Genomic DNA, 23,882 nt, shown 5'->3' with positions numbered 1-23,882 from the left:
AGCGCAGGAAGCAGCGGGCAGCCCCTCGCTGGCAGGGGTTTTACAGCGGTCCCAGGGAGAGTCCCCCCCCCCCTTGGGTGCTCCCCACCTGCCGCCGGAGCCCCGGGGGTGGTTTTCCCCTTGGGCTGGGGCTGCTGTAGAGAGTGGGTGGGAAGAGAGAGGGTGTCCCCAGCGAGGCGGTGAGGGATGGCCCCGCTCTGAGGGTGAGGATGGGGAGGTGTCCCTGCACCCATGGCCACGGGGTGCGCTGGCACGGTGGGGCTTGGGTGCTGGAGGTTTTCCCAGGTGATGCGGGGCAGCAGGGATGCATTCTCCTGACCTCACCCACTTGAATTCACCCCACCCAGGGCACAGCTCCCAGCTCCCTTCCCATCCCCGAGCACTCCCCATCAGCCTCCCCCACCCCGTGCCAAGAATTCACATCCAGGATCCCAAAACACCCATCCCTCCATCACCCCTACTTCTGTGCCCAAGGCACCAGCCTGTGCCAAGACCCATCACAAGGACACTTCTGCACGTGCTGGGACAGTCCCCGAAGGGGTCACGGCTGCCCTTGCACTCCCGTTGCCCTCCCGCATGATTTATGGGGTCCTTCCCACCTCGCTCGTCCCGCGGACGCCGGGACGGCGCAGGGCGTTCCTCCTCATCTTCCTGCCGTCGTGAGCAGAACCGCGTGCAGGCGTGTGTGCATGAGCACGCGTGTGTGCGTCTGGGAGGAATTTCCTGGGCTTGTAAAGAGAAAATGAAAACAAAATAAGCGAGTTTAAAAACAGGGGGAACGTTGCAAAAACGTTGCAGTGCATCTTCTCCGAGCTGTTCTGCGGCACCCCGGGAGGGACCATAGGAGAAGACGAGGGGGTGAGGAGCTGCTGGGAAGGGGCATCCCAAGGTGTCTCCTGACCACTTCCCTCTCACATGGCTCGAAGCAAGGTTTTGTGGCTAAATCCTCGCTGCTGGGGTGCAGATGCCTGGGGAATAGGGAGACACCCCCGTTTGCACGTGCATCCCTCACCTGCGCAGCCGCCAGCCACTCTGCCAGCTCCCAGTGCCGGGGGGCACAGCACCTCTCCTGCTCCTTAGCAATAAGCCACCTTATCCAATTCAGCCTTCCTGAACTGTCATTTAAGATTTTGCCCTAAATTGCCATTTTCTCACACTGCAGGAGCCTGCAGGTAAAGGAGGCAGCTGCTGGTCCCTGGGGGCTGCCCGGGGCAGGAGCAGCAGCTCCAGCCCCACAATGAGCCCGGGCTGACCTGTGGGGGATACGGAGGCTCCCAAGACAGGGTGCTGGCCCAAAACCTGCTTTCCTCTCTGCCCTCAGTGGTGAGAGGGAAGGTGGGACCAGGCAGGGACCGCACCTAACTTTCCCTTCCTCTGCAACCCTCCCTTTCCTCACCTCACTGCCAGACACGGGCCAGGACACAGAGCCAGCTGGGTCCTGCAGCCGAGCTTAATGCCGTGTTTGCCCTCCCTTTCCCTTTGTTTTTTCCTCTCCTCCTGTCACTGCCACCCTGGAGGAAGAGAGGGAGAGGCCGTCGCTCACACGCTCCTCTCTGCATTAACCCGCTTGAGTGATTCTTCCCCTGATGCCTTTGGGAAACTCTCCAGCGCTCTGACGGAGGCCGCGGGTGCTGGCTTTAAATCACCTTCTCCTGTGGATTACGACAGCTGGCTGAGAAGATAAAAGCTTTTCTCTCCTCTCCCCTTCCTTTTCACTTTTCCTCCTAAAGCCGCAGCGGTTCCCAGCCGCAGGCGCGATGCTGGCAGGAGCCCTGCGCTGCCTCGTGCTCCTCTGCCTGGTTGAGGAGAGCATCAGCGAAGTCCGGAGGTACTACATCGGGGCCGTGGAGACCGCCTGGGACTACACACACAGCGACCCGCTCTCCGTGCTGCAAACACCTGCGGGGTAAAGCTTTTTCTGTTGCAATTCCAGTGCACTTAGGGCTGCTCTCCCACCCCGCGGACATGATGCTGGGTCTGGGGGGCACGTAGGGCAGCAAACGGAGCACGCTAAGTGCAACCCTGATAATGCACAGGTGGGGTAAATCTAGAGGGAGAGCAGCAGACCTGTGCTGCTTTATCTTAACGCCATTTGTTGGTGATCCTTTAAAGTCTGTGTGGGGAGGCTGGGGTTAGTTCTCCAGCCAGTGCTTTCTCCGTGGGGAGCTCGAGGCAGAGCCCCATGTCTCCCTGCCCGGGGAGCTGTGCTCCTGCTGCACCCCTGGGAAAACCTAACTTTCAGCTGTTCATACCTTTGCTTGCATTATATTTATATCTTTGCCTGCATTATGTTGCTGGGGCCGGACTTTTCCCTTTAGGGAATGAATGTAACTTTTAGTGTCTGAGCAAAAAATGGTGTTGGTAGGCAGCAAGAGGAGGGAGGGAAGCATGCTGGCTTCGCCTGAATGCTTTGGAGAGGGAAGGAAAAGTGGCTGTTGCATTGTTTGGGCACGGGGATGAGATGTAAAGCTGTTTGTGGATGGGCTGCTCTGAGCCCAGCGCGGGGAGCAGAGCTGGATGGCTGTGCCCCTGTGGATGTAGCTGTACCCCTTTGTGTCACCCTACTGCTGCCTCCTCTGCAGGTGGAGGGGGGGTCTGCTACCTGTACCCTCTCACCTGTCCCAGGCTGTTCCTCCAGCATCCCTGTGTAGCCAGAAACCACTTCTAGGACACAAGTCTCATCCCACCAGCATGCCTAAAAGACAAGACATTTTCTCTCTGCCTTCCCCCCCACCCCAGCCACCCAGCATGCTGTCCCACTGCAAGTCTCCCTCTGCTCAGCCACGTTACCACGGGCAGCCCCTTGTGGGACAGCCCTGTGGGCACCGGGCAGGTGGCCTGAGGCTGTTTGCCCCTTCCTACCAGGGCAGAAGACAACCTCGGCCCTCTTGGAGGGCACCGGCCTGCCCATGGGCGCAGCTCCCGGGGGAGCCGTGGCCGGCAGCGGGGCTGGCTGGGCAGCGTGGTTCCTGGCAGGGTGACAGAGGGGCCTTGTTCCCGCAGCCTCAGCCCTGCTCCTCCCGCTTGGGGAGGACGCAGGAAAATAGCCAAGCTGCGGAGAAAGGGCACGCAGAGGTGAGCCAAGTGCCTCCGAGCCGTGCCTGGGGCATCTCCTGCTCCGCCGGTTCTCCCTCATGGCACCAGCACCCCGGGCGCACCTCTGAAAGCCCTGCGTGAGCCCCGGGGCTGCTCTGGCACGTTCCCCATGATTTCAGTTTCTCCCCCTCTCCCCAGACACGACCTGCAGTGTGTCCCAAAACAGCCCCGGGGGTCTCGGCTCAGGCTCGGCGCTGGCGGCCACGTAGCCCCGAGCTGTCTGAGTGCTCCGGTGGCGCGGGGTGTTGGCCTTGGCCGTCTCCTGGCTCTGGGAGATGAACAGATATTGCGGCTAACAATGCTGATCGGCCGCGCCAGGAACTTTGCTCCTCGGGGTAGGAAGTCGGTAGGGACCCTGCGTGCAGGGGAGCTGCCAGCAGCTCTTGGACCAGACGTCCCTCAGCCCCGCGATGGCTCCGTCACTCTGCCTGGGCCCCACGCTAAGCCCCCGTGTCCCCACACCTCCTGCCAGCCAGCCCCACGTGCCGAGAGGGGCTGGGTTTTGTGCCAGCAACATCCCCCGGCTCCAGAGGGCTTCTCCCTTGTTTGCTGCAAAGTTAGCAGGACTGGACCCTGGTGTCTCAGATATGTCTCCAAGCTGGGCTTGCTGCGAGTTAGAGATTAAGGACTCCAGCCCTGCTCTGCCCACGGTTCTCAGGCCCTGGGGTGAGCAAACCAAGGTCTCCCGACGGCAGCCAGCAGCCTGGGGGCGAGTGTATCGTGCTTTCCTCAACTTCTTAGTCACGCTGGCTCCTTCCTCTTCCCCTCGAGGAAGACTCAGGCAGAGAACTGCTGCCTGGATTTATTTAGTCAGAGCAGGAGAGCAGCCCTTGCAGTTTCTTCAGGGGGAAAAAAATACCACCTGGCTCCTGCTCCAAACAAAGCAAGGCTGGAGGCGGTCTGTCTGGTTACTGGAAATGGTCTCAGTCCTGGGGCTGGGGCTGATAAGCGGGCCTCTAAAATCCCTGGAGAAATTAATGGCTTTGTTATCCTGATAAACGTGCTGGATCCCTTATGGAAAATGAATTAACTAAGCTGCTTACAGATCAAAAATGGCCAGCGGAGATAAGTGGGGTGTGAAATACGTTCAAGCCTCCTTTATCCTCCTGCTTCAAGGAGTGTTTTTTTTTAGGGGCTGGCTGTAAATCCCAGTTCAGCCAGAAAAGAAACGAATGTGGAGACATTGCTTGGGCCGCAGTGCAGAGAGGAGCGCACTGCCGTGCCACCTGGCACAGGTTTTCCAGGGGGAGCAGGGGAGCAAGAAGAGGTTACGGGTGATGTCCGCCACACTTGTGGGTGCTGGGGACGGGGCGGGCAGCGCAGAGCAGCCGCGTGTGGCACCGTGCTGCCTGCTGCTGTGTCTTCTTCCTTCGTGACTAATGCCATGGCATTAATCACGGCCACGTCAGCATCCGTGAGCCGAGAAAAACCTTTCCAAACACACCTGGTGTCTGTCAGCAAACAGAGGATGCGAGGGTGAGCGATCCCGGGCTGGCACGGCGTGCTGGCGGGGAGGGGAGGAAGAGGATGGCTGCAGCCCGTCTGTGCAATCAGCCTTGGCTTTTCCTTCCTCTTACAGCGTGTCAGGGCTGCCGGGACCTCAGCCCCCCGCACCCGGTGCCCTTCCACATTACAGGAAGGCCGTGTTTGTGGAGTTCCCCGATGCCTCCTTCACACAGCCCAAGCCCAAGCCGGCGTGGATGGGTAAGAACCATGCAGAGAGCGGTGAGCCCAGTGGCCAAACCCATCCTGGGCGGGTGCTGGTGAAGGCCAGCCGCTCCTCAACCAGGAGTGGGAAATATGTAAATCCTGGGCAGAGCTGCCGGGGGTGCCGGGAGCCTTGCTGGTGCTGGAGCACTTGATACTGCCATGCTACATGAGGGACCGACCGTGCAGGTGGAAAGCCAGCCCCTCAGGGCCCGTGGGTGGGTGTGAGCGGCTGTGCCAGCCCCACTGCTGACCGCCCAGCTGCCTGACCTCGCTGCCTTCCCCCTCCAGGTCTCCTGGGCCCCACCATCCGAGCAGAAGTGTATGACACAGTGGTCATCACCTTCAAGAACCTGGCCTCCCGCCCGTACAACCTCCACGCCATCGGGGTGTCCTACTGGAAGGCGTCAGAGGGTGAGTCGGGCCATGGCCACACGCTGCGAGTCCTCGCGCTGCACCTCCTGCTCCCAGGAGGAGGCACGTCCCCCTCCCCGACCTTGGTGTCGGCTCTGCTTGCTGCCCCGAGCCCAGCCATCTCCTGCAGAAGTCGGGCTCGCCAGGGGGCTTGGGGTGGGGAGGAGGCATTTCTGTATCCACCGTGTGCTGGGGATAAAGCTTCGGTGAAATCAGGCTGTTCCTCTGGCCGCAGGTGCAGGGTACGAGGATGAGACCAGCCAGCTAGAGAAGGAGGGCGACAGGGTGGATCCGGGGAAGACGCATACCTACATCTGGGAAATCCAGCAAAACCAGGGCCCCACAGACGGCGACTCACCGTGCCTGACCCACTCCTACTCCTCCAACATCGACAGCGTGAAGGACACCAACTCCGGTTTGATTGGAGCCCTGCTCGTGTGCCGGCCTGGTAAGAGCAACCCAGGATGGGGACAGGTCAGGTGCAGTCATGAGCTGAGAGGCAGAGGAATCAAAGACACCTTCCAGAGGCTGAGCATGGCAGTGGGGTCAGTGAGCTGGCCCTTTCCCCAAAGAGTTCCTTCCCAGTGTGGGAGGCAAACACCCCTGGATTTTCCTACAGGGGAGAGAACCTGGTTAATTTTTGCCCTTGCAAAATTTCAGACTACAGATGAAATCTTTTGCCTTGTAGCCAAACCTTATCTACTGATAAGGTGAATTTCTGTGGAAGCATAAATGTCTTTCCTTCAGAGCTTCACTAAGCTACAATCATTCAGTGTCTGCCAGGGCAATTTGCCAAACAGGATTTTGTTGGAAGACATAAAGGAAAGTTTTTTATGAACAAGGGCAGAGACAGGACACCTGGGGCACTGCCTCACCCACAGTACCTGTGCCTTCTCTCTTCCTTTGGTGGACGTGGAGATGAGGAAATCTTGACTGTTAACCACCTCTGGGGTGCACGGCATCAAGAAGTGAACCTGGGGCAGGACTGGTCTCCCCTGGCTGAGCCGTCTCCTGGAGGTGGTTGTCCAGACCCCGGTGTAGTCACCGGAGAGGAATGGGCACCCGTGGGTGCGACTCACCCGGGGGCTCTGTCTGCAGGCCCCGATGACTCGCCGCGAACTATTTCTCCACTGACAAGCAAAGTCTAGACGAGGAGTGCAGACAATGGTGCTGATGAGGGGGCTGGATGAAATGGGCTCTTCCAGGTGACTAAGTGAATCCCGAGAGCCTGCGAGGGAGAGGCAGGGCAGGCTGCCCCTTCGGTGCGTGCTGGGGCAGCTGCTCTCAGCCACGGGGTTTTAGGGATGAAAGGCTGGGAACAGAGCTGTGACAGTCACTGACCTCGTGAGACGTGGCAAAACCAATCCACAGCCTGGCCTTGATTTGTGGAGGGCAGAAAGGGACTTCCCTGGGAAGATGGGCATGGCACTTGCTGATCTTAAAATGCCCCGTTCCGTGGCCTCTTGCAGGGACCCTGGTGAGCGATGGGACCCAGGACACGCAGCAAGACGTTGTGATGCTGTTCGCAGTGTTTGATGAAGGTAACCGCCCCACCTGAGCTGACCACGTTGGTGTCAGACCCTGAATTCAGCCCGGTCTGGGGCGCATGCTTTGGCCACGGTGTGGGCACAGCCGCTCAGCTCCCTCTGAGGGGTTCGAGCCCTGCACAGCCCCTGGCCCACGTGCTCCTGGTACTGCACTGCAGCTCCTGCCTCCGTGCCCCAGATGCAGGGAGCTTGCAGCCCCCAGCTCCCACCCCTCTTCCCTTCACACGGGCTGAAGCGGGGGGGAGAAATGCCTTGTCACATGCAACAGTCACCACCACGTTCACGTGGAGTGGACAGGTCTCCGAGGATTTCCAAAAAGCACTGAGCAACTGACCTCCCTGGGTTTTGGCTTTCACACTGCATCCTCCTCTCTCCACAGGGAGAAGCTGGTACTCTGAGCCCGACCCCCCGGCAGCTCCTCAGCCCCTGCCCCGCACCAGGGGGGAGCTGCACACCATCAACGGCTACGTCAACGGCTCGCTGCCCGGTGAGCACCGGTCTGTCGGGGCGGGCACGGAGGTGGTGGGAAGCAAGAAGGGTCTAGCTGTGTCTGCAAACCTTTCTCCAATAAAAGGCAAAAGCAAAAGTCCCCTGAATTCCCTGGCCTGGTGGATCCATGGAGCTGAGCAGACCTGCTCCATGCACAGCAGGTTTCCCCTCGTGAAGGTCCTCACCTACACCAGCACCCCCCATGTGGCTGTGGGACCTGGTCTGAGAGGTGTCTGACGGACAGGTTCTGGTGGAGAGGTGACAACGGAGAGCTGAGACCCTCAGCATGGAGCCTGCCCCCTGTCTCCTCCCTGGCTTTAAGGATCTATTCCGGTCACTTTTGGCACTCAGTGCTAAAAACAAGTGCTTGACTCTGTACTTGACTTTGTTTGGCTTCAGTTTCCAGGAACTTGTTATTCCCTTCCCCACTAGATTGCAGAGCCCTTTGTCACACAGTGATTTCTCCCCAGGAAAATATTTTTACAACGCAGTCAAGTTTTCTCCCATTTCCTAAGCACACTGAACTCTTTGAAACTCTCCAGCAAAGGAATTTTCTCCAGACTTTAAATAATCCTGGTGACCTCTCTCTGCCCTTCCTGGGGTATTTCAGCTCCTGCTGAAGACGTGCTGCAGCCCTGCCCCAGATGCAGTGTTTGAGCGTGAGGCTTGCCAGCACCGTGATCAGACAAACGCTTCCCCTTCCCAGCTCCCTGTTCCTGTTTTATAGAGCCAGGGAGTGCATCTGCTCGTCTTGCCACTGCATCACGCCGTGAGCTCCCGTCAGCACGCTTCTCTCAGCCTTTTCCAAAGCCCTTGCAGGGGCTAGTCCGCCGTTCTGTAAGCCTGGTTTTATTTCAGCCGGGTGATGCGACCTGCCCCTCTGTTGTGCTCAGACAGCCCACATTTACGTGTGACTTCTCCTGCTGAAGCCTGTAGGGCAGGGGACTGTGCTCTGCACACGTCGGGCTCTGTGTCCGTGACACCAGGAGCAGGGACACGGGATGGACACGGAGTTGTCCTGACTCCCGGGTGCTTTCCTTCCCTCCCGGCAGGTCTCACGCTGTGCCTCAAGAAGCAGGTCCACTGGCACGTGATAGGCTTGGGCACTGGGCCAGAAGTGCACTCCATCTTCTTTGAGGGACACACGTTTCTGGTGAGGGGCCACCGTCTCAGCAGCCTAGAAATCTCCCCTGCCACGTATCTCACAGCTCAGACCATGCCAGGAACAGCCGGTCAGTTTCGGATGTTCTGCCAGATACCGTCCCACCAGCAAGGTAACCTGACCCTGCAAGAGCCTGGGGGAAAAGAGGTTCAGGGGATGCCCTGGGCTCTGTGTGGTGCTGCATCTCCAAGGCCATTCCTGCTTAATCGTGCTATATCCATGTGCAAATTGGCCCGTGACCGGGATGGCATGTGTTGGCCTGCGTGGCGGCACATTTGGTGGGGATAGCAGTGGAGAGGTCATCTTCCAGCAGAGCCTGGGGGGGCAAGCACCTGTGCAGGTAAGTCAGCATGGCCCTTCCTGCCCCTTGTCCGAACCCAGCCGGCATGGAGGCCCTTGTGAAGGTCGAGCAGTGCTTGGAGGAGCGCCTGCTGAAGATGGGGCAGCTGTCAGATGAGCCAGAGGAGGTGGAGGACCACGAGGAAGAAGAAGGAGAAGAAGAAGAGGAAGCTTACCATGTGATCCAAGTGCGCTCTTTTGCCAAGAAGGACCCTGTGACCTGGACCCATTACATCGCGGCTGAGGAAATGGACTGGGACTACGCCCCTGTGAAGCCGGCATCTCTGGATAGGTGAGAGCGAGCTCCCGAGGCCACGGGGTTGCTCCCTGAGGCAGCTCTGCCAGGTCTTCTCCTTCTCCCTAGGAATTTATTTTCCTTCTGCCCAGCCTGGACAGCTTTGTCCCAGCTAAGGACGCAGGACAAGGATGGGTCTGGGGGGCTGTGGGAAAGCAGGAACTGATGTTTACCAAGTTTTACCAAATGCCACCATCGGTGGCTGTCTGAGGCAGCTCCGTCGTGCAGGTCTGCAGGGTCAGCCCCTGCAGGCAGCAACCCCTGGTGGGCCTTCCTGCCCCGGGGCTGGGAGACGTGCCCGCAGCCGGAGGTGGGGGTGGCTGTCCCTGCAGAAGGACCTGCTCTAGAGGGCACACTCCGTTAGTCTCTGTGCTTTAGTCAGCACCACACAGCAGTGACGCCTGTCACCTGCCCCAGTGCCACTCTGCTGACGCGGGGTGTGTGGGCTGGGGCTGTCTCAGCAGCGGGGTCACCGGGTTCTGCCCCAGGGTGGACATCCCGGCCCCCAGAGCCACCTGCAGCCCCCCGTGGGGTAAGGGAGGGCTGGCAGGGGGCAGCCAGAGGGTACGTCCTCTCCAGCTCGGGCCTGGCTCCTGCTAAGGAGCTGGGATGCTGAGAACAGACGGCTGCTCTGCTGCGTTATTTCCACACAACACTCATGGCCCTGACACGGGACAGCCCGCCAAGCTCTCAGCTCCCCCAGTCACCACTTCCCTCCAGGACAGGGCAGCGTGAGCCCGAGGCTGCCCACGAGCAGCCTAGTAGAGGCGTTTCCCCATCAAAGAAGCACTGGTTGCTGCTCCAGGGTGCTGGGGTGTCCTGCGGGGATGAGAATATCATTTTTATTTTGCCTCTGTACAGCAGTTGGCTGGGCCATCCTTGGGCTGCCAGGGATGCATGTGGATGCCATCCTGCATGCGGCCATATGCTCTTTCTTGCCTGCAGAAACACCACGAGCCTGTTCCTGGAGGCTGGCACTCAGCGGATTGGTTCAAAGTATAAGAAAGTGATGTTTGTGGAATATGAGGATGCAGCCTTCAAGAAGCGCAAGGTGTCGTACCAAGTAGATAAGGGAATTCTGGGACCTGTCCTGAAGGGGGAGGTTGGAGATCAGTTTAAGGTAAGAGAGTGATTGTTTTCCACACAGAGACTGGAAGGGGAAAGCTTAAAAGCTTGAAGCTATTCCTCCTAATAGCTCTTGTTTCTTGGCTGTGGTCTGACATAGGTCCTTGGGGAGATCTATCATGTCTGATAAAGTCCAAAGTTCAACAGAAAGGGAGATGCTATTGAAAGGCAAAGCTAAAACTCTTGCTGAGTTCAGCAGGAATGCACATAATTTTGCTCAGCCCCCTTCATTGTAGTCATCTTAGGACTTGTTTGAGTTAATCCATGACCCATGGCACCTAGCACCTTCTTCTGAGGCAGAAGTGCCTTCTCGTTCTCCACTCCTCTCCATCTGAGTGTTCTTACCACACAGTACTGGGGGCTGCTGCTTGGGTCCCCTCACATGCCCTGTTGCCCGCTCGACTTGTTTGCTGCTGGGAGGAACGGGATCTTTCCAGGAGCTTCATATTTCCGCTCCCTGCCTGGGGTTCCCTGTGTGTCTGTGCACATGGAGCTGAGGGTAACGCCTGTGGCGAAGCTCCGACAGCTATTTGGGGACGTAAATGAAAGGCTTCACGCAGTTAAGTGGGGAGCACTTTGAAGCTGTTGACTGCTGTGCACACTCAGTGTCTTGGCCCTCCAGGGCCTCCTGGATTGAAAGAGCTCTTCTGTCCCATATGGAAAGGTAGACTAAAGATAGCAACCTGCTCTTTCACAAATATGACATTTTTTTGCCCTCCCAAAATGTACCCGAAGTGGGCACCTCCCGGAAAGGTGGTCAGTGTAGACTGGTGGAGAAACAAGCAGTCATTTCTTCTGTGCTGCCTCTCTCTTTGTGGTCCTGGATGTGTCCGGGTTCCTCCCTTTCAGACGTGGGCAGTGCCAATACCACAGTCCAGCAATTTTGCCCTGCATGGACACCCTGAGGGCAGCCTTGAGGGCTCACAACAGTCTGGCAGTGCTAAATGTCCTGTTGGCTGTCCTTGTTTCAGATTGTGTTCAGGAATCTGGCAAGCCGACCGTACAACATCTACCCTCATGGCCTCACCAGCGTAAGGCCGTACCACGCCATGAAGTCCTCTCAAGGTAAGGCCGTGGGCAGACCATGGGTGTTTAGGATGTCAGGTGGCCAGTGCCATTTTCCTGGGCCAGGAGAGCTTCCCCAGCCTGTGGTAAGACTAGCTGCCCAACTCATCCATCCGAGCACCTGAGACCCGTGGCTCCTGGAGACGATTCTTGGTTCATGTCCCCGCTGGTGCCATGTAACTGTGTCTAAGGAAGGCTTGGGTGATGGCTGGAAGAAGGGACTTTGTCACCCGAGGAGCTGGGATGGGTTTGGTTCACCCTGGAGGTCTCCACTTTCTGACATGGCTGCAGTGAGCAGTACCTATCGCACCCATCCCTGGTGAACGCTGCCAGGAGCACCTCGTGCCGAGCTCAGGTCCAATTGCAGGGTCTGGAGCAAAGTGGCAGAAGTGGGATGGCAGCTGCTGAAAAGCTCAGAGCTGGTCCGGGTCTGTGGCACGTTATTATCGCAATTCAGGTTTTCTTTCAGGAGAGTCAAAAGAGCAAAGTGGCCCACCAGCCCTTTTTGGTACCAAAACTACCACTTTGGGTAGTTTTCTATGTGACTCCTGCTATCAGGAAACCTCCTTTCTGAACTCTTTTATAAAGCGGGATGACCCCCTGCAGGAGCAGTCCTGACCTAACAGATGTGCCCTTGGGCTGTGTGTTGGCAGTTAAGGACGTGAAGGACATACCTATTGCCCCTGGCCAGTCCTTCACCTACAGCTGGAGGGTCACAACAGAGGATGGGCCAACGCAAGCGGATCCTCGCTGCCTCACCCGCTTCTACTACAGCTCCGTCGACCCGGCACGGGACACAGCCTCAGGCCTGATTGGGCCCCTCCTGATCTGCTTCAAGAAGTCCATGGACCAGAGAGGAAATCAGGTGGGTCCTCCAGGTGTGGCAGAGAAAGCGTCACGTTCCCTTGGCAAGGAAGATGCTTTGCCACCTTAACTGCCAGGCTGAAAGGCTGGAATAACTTTGGTGGGCGAAATATTTGGGTAAAACCAAATTTGGTTGTCTAGTTGTCTTCAACCCTACCATCAGTCCCACCCCCCTGTCTTCTTCCTTGCATGCTCCCTTCCCTCCAAGACTGGACCCTACCTTATGTGCAAAGCAGTAAACTGCTCCCCATGCACCCAGGCTAAGGGCTGGCAGCCACCCTGCACCCTGGGTGCTGCTCTGGCCAGGCCAGCAACATGCCCTTCCCTCTCTGCCTCCCAGATAATGTCAGATGAGACAAGGCCGGTGCTGTTTTCGGTCTTCGATGAGAACCGCAGCTGGTACCTGGAGGAGAACATCAGGCGGTTCTGCACCGATGCAGCCCACGTGGATACCCAGGACCCCCAGTTTTATGCCTCCAATGTGATGCACAGTAAGTGCCCAGCGGGGGGCTCCCCGCAAAGCCCGCACGGACACTGGCTGGTCCCTGCCCCAGGGAATGGGCAGAAGCTCGGCAGCCCCTGGGGAGCCAGGTTCTGATGAAATGTCTCATACCCTGCTCTTTTCCAGCTATTAACGGCTTTGTCTTTGACAACCTGCAACTGAAACTCTGCCTGCATGAAGTTGTGTACTGGTATGTCCTGAGCGTTGGGGCCCAGACAGATTTCCTCTCCGTCTTCTTCTCTGGAAACACATTCAAGCGCAACATGGTCTTTGAGGACGTGCTTACCCTTTTCCCATTTTCTGGAGAAACTGTCTTCATGAGCGTGGAAAAGCCAGGTTAGTAGCATGGGCTATTCCATAGACCATGGGCTGGGCATCACAGCAGGGCGAAGTGAGCATCTCCAGGCAGGGGCAATGCTGCAGTCTGGTACCAGATCACATTTTGGCAACCCCAAAAGCAAAGGGATGCTCAGCCTCTTGGAGCAGCAAAATGAAAGGTGGTGATTACATCTCCCCAAAGCTTAACTCAAAGAAATGGTTTAAATTACTACATCTTACTTCACGATTAGGGTGCATTAATGTCAAACGCATGCTGCCAAGCCAGTAAGCTGGCTGCAGTCATGTGGTGGCAGTGGCAATGCTGTCCCTGCTGCGGTTCCAGTGCTGCTCATGGCATCACATTTACCCACACACCTCTGCAAGGACAGGTGCACCGGATGCACAGAAGTCTTAGGAAGGGTTTGGTTTTTATTTCCTCCTACTCAGCTTTTTCTTTTCTTTTCTTTTTTTTTTTTTTTTTCTCCTTAGTATTTGCAAAAGCAGAGCCATTACCCATTTCCTCACTAACAGAGGAAACACAGAATTTAGCCGACACTGATATGCTGGTCATGGGTATCCATGAGTATTTCTGGGTATCCAGATACCCAGGAAGCTTTCTAAATTCCAGCCAAACATTGCATCCCTCTGAGCTCTGCTTTCCGCCTGCTGATCTGAGGAAGGCAAGCAGTCGGCCGGCAGCAGATGACAGCTCTCTCCAGCGTCAGAGCTGGGTTATTACACACTTATTTGGCAGAGAGCAAGTGCGTTGGCTGGGGATGTGAGCAAGAGGCAGCCTTTTCATTTCTTTCTCCTCGAGTGGGAGAGACGTGACGGCTGCGTCTGGGCTGGGGGAGAGGTGTATCTGCCAGCACCAGCGTGTCTTTGGGGGTGGATAATGGTGATTGCTCTGCTGCTGGCGATAATCCTGGAGGTGTTGTGGTTTCTCAGTACATTAACTCCTCTCACCAAGCGGCTGGTGGGGCCTCACGGGTGCATGCATCTCGCTGAGCTCTGGCAGGAAGCACCAGCCCTGCTGGTGGTGCTTGTCAGGGTCACCTCTGATGTTACCAGCAACCCCGATGTCTTGTGAGCCTGGCTGTAAGATGCTCTAGGGATTCTGGAAATGTTGAAATTACTAACGTGATCTAGAGGCTGTCTGAAAATACAGGTTACGCTAGCAAGGGAGTGGCGTGGGGATGGCAGTTCTGATTTCCCACTGCGGTGTGCTGATGGTGTCCTCTTGTCTTCTCCCGAGACAGGCACTTGGACACTGGGGTGCCTGAATCCTGATTTCAGAGACCGAGGGATGCACGCCAAGTTCACAGTCTCTCAGTGCCAGCATGAGGAATACCCTGATGAGGAAGATTATGAAGAAGATACCTTTGACCCACAACCGAGGGGCTTCTCTAAGAGGAGGAGATGGCGCAGACCGTGTGTGAGTGAGCAGCTGAACAATGTCACCTCTTCCAAAAATGAGACGGGGAAGCCAAGATTGTGCTTGACAGAACCCAGCCACGGGGCCCTCCCGAGCAATGGCAGTATTTCTGGTCCCTCTTCCAATGGCACATCAACATTTTCGGGTAACCCACATCCAGCTGATATTTCCCCACCTCTGCCGGAGACAAACTATGATCTAGTGTCCTATGAATCCTTCTTAGAAGATGAAGAAGAATTGTCAAAAAACATCAGCCAGGACCAAGGGGCTCTCCCCCCTGGGGAACGCTTGGCAAGCAGCAGTGGAGAGGTCCATGGTGCTGCTAGCTCCGAAGCAGGTCAGAAACAGCTGCACCAAGCTACATCGGCTCCAGATGATATGGTGGGAAATAAGGTGATAAATATCTTAGAAGTACAGGAGCCAGTAAAAGAGATGATGGTCCAGTCTGGCGGTACGTTGGAGATCCTGGAAGCAGAGCCTCAGAAGACAACAGCTCACACAGCGGGCCTGCGGGACTCAGCTGCCTTTGCTGCTGGTGAAGGTTCTCCTCAAGGGACCTGGAGCTCATTTCACCAGAACGACCTGGAGCACAGTCTGGGACTTCAAGACACATCTTCACAGAGCGCTGATGAAATGCCCTTAAATCTCCATGAGTCAAGGGAGACAATCAATACGGAGCTGGCTTTAAGCGCTGACCCAAACTCCTCCCTCGCACTGGCCAGTTCTTCAGCACCCTCAGACAAGCCAGGGGACAGCAGGACTTCTCGCACTGGGTCTCAGAGCCACACTGGAGAAGGCAGTCATTCCTCAAAGGAGTTAGATGCTAGGCTGGAAAAAAGACCTCACAAAATGGTTTCACAAGGCTTTAATGAATCTTTTGAAGGGGAAAATGTTTCTTTCCCAGACCTGGGACCCCAAAGGCCTGTAGAAGAGCAAATCCTTACAGATGTGAATAACTCCTCGCCTGCAAAAAATGGCACAGAAGAAGCCAGTGAACTTGCCAAAGGCACAAGCCTTCTCGAAGCCACCTTTGCACACAGCAATGACCTTGAGCCTTCCAGCTACCTGACGACAGAAGAGAGGGATGAGTTAATCCTGGAGGCAGTGTTTCAGGGTGCTACGGCCACTAAGGAACTGCCAGAGACAGACAGACTTGTCATTTCTGAACCTAACCTTGTGGCCAATGACACAAGGCAGCACCCAAATGATTTCTTAAACAGCCTTGAGCAGTTTCAGGGACCCGGAGCTCCAGCCCCGAGCACGGGCAGCCCCGGCTGGAGGCCCCGACAAGCCAGGTCACTGCAGGGCAGAGGCTTGGTGCGGGGTCTGGGCCTTCCAGGCACCACTTCTCCTGGCAGCAGGGTGTCCCCCTCTGCAGATAACAGAGCAGAGCAGGATGTGGCCAGCCAGACCCCTGAGCCAGCAGTGGGAAAGAGAGGGTGCGGGCCTCATTCCCCTTTTTGCAGCACTCGCTTCAAGAAGAGGTCCCTGGAATCACACGGTTCTGGGGCTGAGGGGATGGTGACCCAGCCAAGCCTGGAAGAAACGGGGAACTTGACTGAAGGGAGGCAGCGCCCGGGGAGGGGTGATCCACAGGCTGTGCCTGCAGACGGAGCTGAGGAGAGGCATGCTGAGGGGCGGCCAGCCCCGAGCAGCAGCGGGGGGGCTCAGCGCAGTGGCAGCTCCCTCCCCACACAGGCAGTGCCAGCAGCTGGCAGCTCAGGACCGCAGGATGGTGCCGTGGCCGCAGACCTGGCCTCAAACTGGGACCCAGTCTCAGCAGTGGCAGCGGGGCACGCTGGGGGCTTGCAGAGCCCAGCTCTGGCCGAGCTGCAGCCGGGCAGAGGGGCTGCCTGGGGGGCTCCGTGGGGCGAGCAGGCCCAGGGGAGAAGCCAGATGGAGGAGGAGACAAATGCCGTGGAGCAGCCGGGTCTGGAGAGGGCCTGGTTCAGTCCCCGGCCTCAGCAGCTGGAGGCCAATGCCACAAAGGGCTCTGTGCCTGAGATCACCTCTGGGCAAAACCCGGAGGAAATCTCTGTGAAACTGGCCTCTGAGGAGAACTATTCCCTGCCTCTGAGTGGCCCTGAGCTCAGGCACAGCGCTACCGAGAAACCAGCCCAACATGTGCAAGCCAGTCCGGATGAACGGCAGGTGCTCGGGGGGGAGGATGTCCTTGGAGAAACCGGGAAACGGGGAGAGCCTGAGGAGGACGGGGAAAGCAGCAGCATGGCAGGGGAGAGGACCCATGCCCCAGGACATGGGGAGAACCAGGCTCTGAACAACTTGAGGCCAGAGGCTGACAAACTGGACTATGATGACTACAGCGAAACAGAGCAGGCCATGGAGGATTTTGACATTTACGAAGAAGCGGAGCACGATCCGCGCTCCTTCCAGGGGCGGATACGACAGTACTTCATTGCAGCAGTGGAGGTGATGTGGGAATATGGGAACCAGAGACCCCAGCACTTCCTAAAAGCCATGTAAGTGTTGCTTCCCCTCACGTGTTGCCCTGGCACGGTGTGGCATGGCTCCATGCATGGCTGGCACTTTGGGACAGGCAGGATTGCAGGTCTGTGACTGTGTGGCCTAGCCAGGCACTCTGTGCCAAGCAGCCCGGGGGAAGGATGATCCCAGCACTGCACCTCCACCCAGGGAGCTCGGTACCTCCAGGGTCTTTGAGCATCCTTGCAAGTGCATAAGGGATGCTCTAGGCTCTGCATCACCCAGCTGGTGGTGCAGATCTGCCCCCTCGCCCCCCAGATAGCTCAGTGTAGGTGCCTGTGGCTGCGCCCTTCGGCCCCGCAGCAGCCCTACCCCTGCTGCTGTCTGTAAGGGGCAGTCTCACCCATGCTGCTTCACTGCCCTCACCCCCGCAGGGACCCCCGGAGCGGCAGGAGGAAGCCTTTCCGACAGTACCGCAAGGTAGTTTTCCGAGAGTACTTGGACAGTTCCTTCACTCAGCCACTGATACGGGGAGAACTGGACGAACACTTGGGCATCCTCGGGCCGTACATCAGGGCAGAAGTTGAAGACGTGATCATGGTGAGTTGAAAGTCCCTGTTTCCTATAACCCCTGACATCCTGCCCCTCCTTGCTGGCTCTGCTCAGCCCGAGGGAGCACTGAGCTGTGCCTGCAGGCTCTGCAGTGCCCGTGGGGGCACTCAGCACTGTTTCCACCCCCTTCCTACCCTCCCTTTGCTTCTCCTCCACTCCAACACAGGTCAAGTTCAAGAACATGGCCTCGCGGCCCTTCTCCTTCCACTCCACGCTGCAAGGCTACGAGGAGCTGCGGGGCACGGTGTCAGGCGAGGAGGCCGTGCAGCCCGGCGAGCTGCGGGACTACTCCTGGAAAGTCCTGCCCCAGATGGCACCCACCACACAGGAGTTCGACTGCAAGGCCTGGGCTTACTTCTCCAACGTGGACCTGGTGGGTGGCAGGCCGGGAAGGTGGTGAACCGTGGGTGACACGGCCCTGGCTGTGTGGTCAAGGCTTTTCCTGTGGTGCTGTGCTTAGAGCAGCCGATGGCGGTGTAGTTCTCAGGTGTCTAATACAGCGACGAATGCGTGCTGCTGATTTGTCTTCTCTTGGCTTCCCCCCTTTTCCCAGTTCTACATTTTTGTGAGACTTGTAGGGAATTTGCATTCTGGAGCCCTGTAAGCCTCTGCCAAATCTGGTTGAATTTGGCCCCTGGGTTGCGATGCTAGCGGAGCACAGCTGGACAGAGGGACACCACTTCCCTTGAAAGCATGTACAAGCACTTGCTGTGCAGCCTTCCGTAGCTGGGGACAGAGGGATTCCCAGTGTGTCCCTCCCACCCCACTCATGCCATGCCCTGTATATGGGTGGCAGCCAGGCCAGGGATGCAGGCAGGGCCACCACTTTCCTTGCTGCTGTGATGTTTGCAAGCATCAACATTATGTCCTTCTCCAACTTCTTTCCTGGCTCCCCTGCAGGAGAAGGACCTGCACTCGGGCCTCATCGGGCCACTCATCATCTGCCGCCAAAACGTGGTGCACCCCGTTTCCAGACGGCAGCTGGCTGTGCAGGAGTTCTCCCTGCTCTTCACCATCTTTGACGAGACCAAGAGCTGGTACTTCCTGGAGAACATGAAGAGAAACTGCCGCCCGCCTTGCCACATCCAGCCGGACAACCCTGACTTTAGGAGAAACCATTCCTTCCATGGTGAGGACTTTGCCCTTGCCTTTTCCATCCCACAATCTATACTGGGATGGGAAAACCTGGGGGCCTTGAGGCGCCCTGTGATCCAGCCGCTTCTGACCACTGCCTTCCCCAGCCATCAATGGCTACGTGAGGGACACGCTGCCCGGGCTGGTGATGGCTCAGCAGCAGCGGGTCCGATGGCACCTCCTGAACATGGGCAGCACCGAGGACATCCACTCCGTCCACTTTCACGGGCAGATGTTCAGCGTCAGGACTAGCCAGGAGTACCACATGGGAGTCTACAACCTTTACCCTGGTGAGATACAGCACGAGCACTGTGCACAGCCCAGCTGCGTGGCTTCATGTCCATGCCTGTTAGGGTGTGCCAAGCCTGTGGGGGATAGCAAGAATGGGGAACAGGTCTGGAAGAGTCAGGCTGTGTGTCTGCACAGTGCCTGGCACCACAGCAGCCTGTTATGGCTGGTAACTCCCCTCTGATCTCCATTCCTGGCCAGGTGTCTTCGGGACAGTGGAGATGTGGCCCTCGCATGCTGGGATCTGGCAGGTGGAGTGCAAAGTGGGGGAGCACCAGCAAGCCGGGATGAGTGCCCTCTTCCTCGTGTACAACCTGGGTGAGTGACCAGAGCAGCAGGGCTGGGTGCTGCTGTACAGCGTGCTTTGAGCTCCCTGTCCCCCAGGGCTCTCAGCTTTCTCCATGGGTCGTCTAAGTGAGGTCCCCTGGGTCTCACTGAAGTCCTGACTTCAGCCCCTGCTGCCTTACCCATCTCTAGCAGAGCCCGGGATGCAGTGAAGGTTGGGGACCAGCTTCATTGGGCGGCAAATCTTGGCCCCTAGGGCATGTTTTCCAAAACTGAGGGTCCCTAGACCCCCTGTAAAACGCACTGACCCCAGTGACTGAAGCCCATGCTGTCAGGAGGGTGATGTGCCCAGGGCCCGACCCCATGTCAAGAGGTAAACTGAGGCACAGAGCGCAACGCTGCCTGATGGCAGGTCGTGCTGATGAAAACATCCCTGAGAGCAACTGCCAAATACGCACAGGAAATCTGTCTCTGTTTCCCCCAGAACGACACATTTCTCCCTCACCGTAAATAGCGCTGGGGGAAGTGGTTTGTGAGGCTGGGTGTTTTATCGCACCGTGACAGCCCCTCTCCTCTTCCTAAAGGAGCAGTAAATGTCAGCCAGAAAGTGTTTCCATAAGTTAAAAAATCTGCTTAAGATTTCATATTTGCATTTTCCCCCAGAAGCATTTGCCATGCAGCAGTGATGCCAAGAAGTGACAAGTAGCTAATAACAAGAGTTATTGTACAAGGCAAACAGCCCTGTGCTCAGCAGACCAGAAGAGAGACGTGGACCGACAGGGGTGCCAGGCAGGCTTCCCTTTAGCGACGTGATATTTGTTTTTAAATGGTGCTGCCTGGCAACAAAAAGGCCCGGGAGCAAGACACGGGTGTAAGGAAGAGCCACTTGTCAGCATTGCTGGGAGATAGGGACGTGGGGATGGGAGGTCAGGGGCCTGGGGGACTGGGGAGCACAGCACCAGCTTGGCCGGAGGTTGGTGATGGGAACTTTGCTTTGGACATTGAGGTCAGGAGCAAGAACTTACTGGACCCTGAAAATTCAGGAGTGGATGCGGAGACGCATGAGATTTCCCACTTGGTGTGAGATAAATGAGTCTGGGGGCTCCTGGAGGCTTGAGAACACTTTCCTGAGCCTGGAGGCAGCTCCCCAGGTTGGGAGAGACTCAAAAACCTCTCTGTCTAACCAACTCTGCCTGTTTTTCTCTGTTTTTCTCCTTCCCCTCTCTTCCTGTTGGGCTGCAGATTGCCAAAATGCCCTGGGGCTGGCCTCAGGCCACATTGCGGACTCCCAGATCACGGCGTCGGGGCAGTATGGTGAGTAGGGGGCACTGCTGGCAAGGGGCAGGTTCAGCCAGCACAGCCCAGTCGTGTGCCCTGGACAAGACTTGGCTAGAGCAGGTCCCCTCCATCCGTGCCTACGCTGGGGTCCCACCTGGGACCTGGGGGTGCCCTCCCATCGTGTCAGGGCTCTGCCACCCTGCACGTGGCCACCGACCCCCTGGGAGATCGGTGTTGCTCAGGCCCTACCCTGGGGGTGGACATGGCACTGCCTTGTGTTCCTCATACCTGTGCACTCTCCTCACAGGGCAGTGGGCCCCTTACCTGGCCAGGCTGGACAACACCGGCTCCATCAACGCTTGGAGCACTGCCCACGGCAATGCCTGGATCCAGGTGAGAGGGGCCCCAAGGCTGGGGACACTGCAAGGGCACGCCAGTGGCTGGTGCACCAGGCAGAAGGACACACAGGCACGACCGTCGGAAATTAACCCCATTGTTTCGTTTCCAGGTGGACCTTTTGCGTCTCATGATCATTCACGGCATAAAAACCCAAGGGGCTCGACAAAAGCTCTCCAGTCTCTACGTCTCCCAGTTTGTTGTCTTCTACAGCCTCGATGGGCAAAGGTGGAGGCAATACAAGGGGAACGCCACCAGCACCCAGATGGTGAGGAGGAGAGTGGCTTCCCAGGATGGGGCCTCTTGGGGTGATGAGGGCTGGGGAGCTCGGTACCCAAGATAGATATCTCCTGGGCCCCCAGATATTTAGTTAGGACAGGAAGAGTGATCCTTCACCACCAGGATGACTGAACTGCTGCTCATAGATCTGCAAGCACTGTGTTCATCTCTTTCACTTTGTTGTTTATTTCCACAGTCCTGTGTGGCTGTGAGATCAACACTAAGATTATGTTGCATTTTATATAGAAGTAGGCAAAAGATTTTCCCTGAATACCTCTTTTGACCCCAAAGGCAAATTTGGCTTTCTAAAAACAGTGTGCAGATGCAGATGATTTGGTGGAGCTCTATTTATTAGAAAACCCACAACCTAAATACACATAGGCTGGTCATTCCAGTGAGTGAAGAAAAGTACCCAGAAAAGCCTCCATCAAGTGTACCAGCTGTGGCCAAAACTCTTCCCAAGTTCAAAAGTCCCAGGACTGATTTTTTTATTATTATTATTTTTGTTTGGTAAAAATATAAAAAGTTTATTTGTATGGACCCCAAGTTTCTCCCAGTCCTCTTTCTCAGTGGTTAGCCCTGACTTGCCCTGTTCACATTCCCTTGGTCTGAGTCACATCTCAAAATACTTCCCTGAGCTGTTGTCCTCTTGTAAGGATGGTGATAAGATACAGAAGTGCCAGACTGAAATGATCTTGTCCATGCTAATCCTTGTCCTGCCTAGCTCTCTTTCCACCAGTACGACAGCCCCTTTTTTTTACCCTTTCCCTTCAGCTGTTCTTTGCAAACGTGGATGGAACCGCAGTGAAAGAAAATCGCTTCAACCCCCCGATCATAGCCCGGTACATCCGCATCAACCCCACGCACTACAGCATCCGGACCACGCTGCGCATGGAGCTCCTCGGCTGCGACCTGAACAGTACGTCCCGCCTCGGGGCACCGGGCGCTGAGGCTGGGGCCAGATCCAGTGGGGTGCTGAGTGCTCCAGCTCCACGTGTTTCATGATTCCTCGTGTTTCGGGGCTCCCCTAACAGTTGCGGAGGGGGAAGGAGATGGCATTAAGGTGTTGGGGGAACGAAGGTGGAAAACCTCATTACGGTTTAAGAGGCAGCAGCACCAGAAGGAGAGCGCAGGGCTCTCACCGGTGCTCTGTCCTGAACCACTGGAGACCTCAGGCAGCAGTGAGAAAAGAAGGTGGAGGAGTGCAGGCGTAGTTTGCCTCCCCCCAGCCAGAGCCACGCTGCAGACAAGGGCACCGAGCAGTGCAGGGCCCACGATGCTGCAGCGAGGCACAGGAGATGCCGTGCCCAGGGAAGTGCACAGAGGGCAGCTGGAGGAGGGAGCAGCCAGGAGGCATCTCCATGATGGGCCCACTCCCCTCTCTGACAAGCATTGCTTCTCTCTTCCAGGCTGCTCCATGCCCCTAGGAATGGAGAGCAGAGGGATCCCCGACCAGCGCATCTCCGCGTCCTCCTACAGCACCACCGTCTTCTCCAGCTGGTCACCCTCCCAGGCCCGCCTCAACCTCCAGGGGAGGACCAACGCGTGGAGACCAAAGGTAGCCCACGCAGGGAGACCCCAGGCAGGCAGCCGGGGGGATGCCAGCAGGCAGGCTGGCTGCTCGCTGCGTCTGCTGGCCAAGGCGTGATGAATAGCGGTTCAACTGCATGCGCCCTGCAGGCTGCCAGCATGCAGGCAGGGGATTTGCCCCCAGAAACTCCAACCAGACACCTGATGGGGCGGGTGAAGCCTGGGATGATGCGCAGCTTGACTTCAGCTACAACGAGCATGCCTTCTCATTGCTGCCGGCGGCGCTGCTGAGGGGTAACGGGAGTCTGTCTGTCTTCCCCCAGAGCAACAGCCCCAACGAGTGGTTGCAGGTGGACTTTAAAGCAACCAAGAAGGTGACTGCAATCATAACCCAAGGTGCCAAGGCTGTGTTCACCCACATGTTCGTGAAGGAGTTTGCTGTCTCCAGCAGCCAGAATGGCGTGCACTGGAGCCCGGTCCTGCAGGACGGCAAGGAGAAGGTAGGCAAAGCTGCCCCGCAGCCATCCTGCAGCAGCCCTGGGGCAGCAAGCTCAGCCCTTTGCAGCAAACATACTCACAGCATTTTTGCAAAAGCAGTGAGCCGAGCTGTGCTTGTCTTCATCCTAGAGAGTTCCCAAGAGCTGCTTGTCCATGTTGATCGTGTCCCCAAGTCACGGGCTCACTGCAGCAGAGCCCAGCAGAGCAGACAGCAGCACCCCAGATTTCTCTCTCCTTTCCAGATTTTCAAGGCAAACAAAGACCACACCGGCACAGTGATGAACGCGCTAGAGCCACCCCTCTTTGCCCGCTACGTGAGGATACACCCCCGCCAGTGGCACAACCACATCGCCCTGCGGATAGAGTTCCTTGGCTGTGACACTCAGCAGGAGTACTGATGGCTGCAGGGCCAGGCACGGGCAGTGCCAGCCCATGGACCCACGTCCAGCTGGACACTGAACTCTCATGGAGCTGGCCCCGCAGGGCTGTGCTCGCTCCGTGTGTCCAGGAGGTGCTGGTGGCATCAGCAGAGGTTCTTCTGCTCCAGGAGCCCTGGCCATGCTGGTGGCTCCTGCTGATGGGGCAGATGGTTCGTCATCAGTCTACCTGCCCCTCATCTACCACATGCCATGTAGTCAGGCATAATGCTGAAGAATTAAACAGTAATTTTCCAGTATCTCTGCACTTTCTCTTCTTCTCCAACCTTAGAGTCCCCAGGGGCTCAGTCAGCATTACCAGCAGCTAGTAATTAATTAGCCCCAGAGATCCTTCCTCAGCTTTGT

At 57.1% G+C, this 23,882-nt stretch overlaps 2 protein-coding genes across 2 annotated transcripts in view; both read left to right on the top strand.

Annotated features, from left to right (window-relative positions):
* MPP1 (MAGUK p55 scaffold protein 1) overlaps window positions 1–23,882 on the top strand; it is a 48,719-nt gene that overhangs the window by 4,582 nt on the left and 20,255 nt on the right. The window lies entirely within an intron of this gene.
* F8 (coagulation factor VIII) lies at window positions 1,053–23,776 on the top strand. Its single transcript, XM_083797830.1, has 26 exons — window positions 1,053–1,906; window positions 4,676–4,800; window positions 5,095–5,217; window positions 5,453–5,665; window positions 6,687–6,758; window positions 7,144–7,251; window positions 8,306–8,527; window positions 8,797–9,046; window positions 9,995–10,169; window positions 11,146–11,239; window positions 11,893–12,104; window positions 12,444–12,594; window positions 12,732–12,941; window positions 14,183–16,838; window positions 17,235–17,400; window positions 17,579–17,785; window positions 18,313–18,541; window positions 18,654–18,836; window positions 19,036–19,152; window positions 20,362–20,433; window positions 20,705–20,790; window positions 20,906–21,061; window positions 21,847–21,991; window positions 22,482–22,630; window positions 22,926–23,102; window positions 23,343–23,776. The coding sequence occupies exons 1-26, from the start codon at window positions 1,758–1,760 to the stop codon at window positions 23,496–23,498; spliced, it is 6,603 nt and encodes a 2,200-aa protein (XP_083653956.1). The 5' UTR covers window positions 1,053–1,757; the 3' UTR covers window positions 23,499–23,776.

This window comes from Anser anser (genome assembly GCF_964211835.1).
Source record: "Anser anser genome assembly, chromosome: 13".
Taxonomy (NCBI): Eukaryota; Metazoa; Chordata; class Aves; order Anseriformes; family Anatidae; genus Anser; species Anser anser.
The sequence above is the reverse complement of the archived record's forward strand: the minus strand, read 5'-3'. Positions and strand labels throughout refer to the sequence as shown.

What these genes read in the sequence shown, in the direction of transcription:
- F8 (XM_083797830.1), top strand. Translation starts at nt 1,758, where the DNA reads ATGCTGGCAGGAGCCCTGCGCTGCCTCGTGCTCCTCTGCCTGGTTGAG. An exon ending in CGTCAACGGCTCGCTGCCCG is followed by an intron (nt 7,252 to 8,305) that starts GTGAGCACCGGT and finishes CCCTCCCGGCAG; the next exon opens with GTCTCACGCTGTGCCTCAAG. An exon ending in CTTCCTCGTGTACAACCTGG is followed by an intron (nt 19,153 to 20,361) that starts GTGAGTGACCAG and finishes GTTGGGCTGCAG; the next exon opens with ATTGCCAAAATGCCCTGGGG.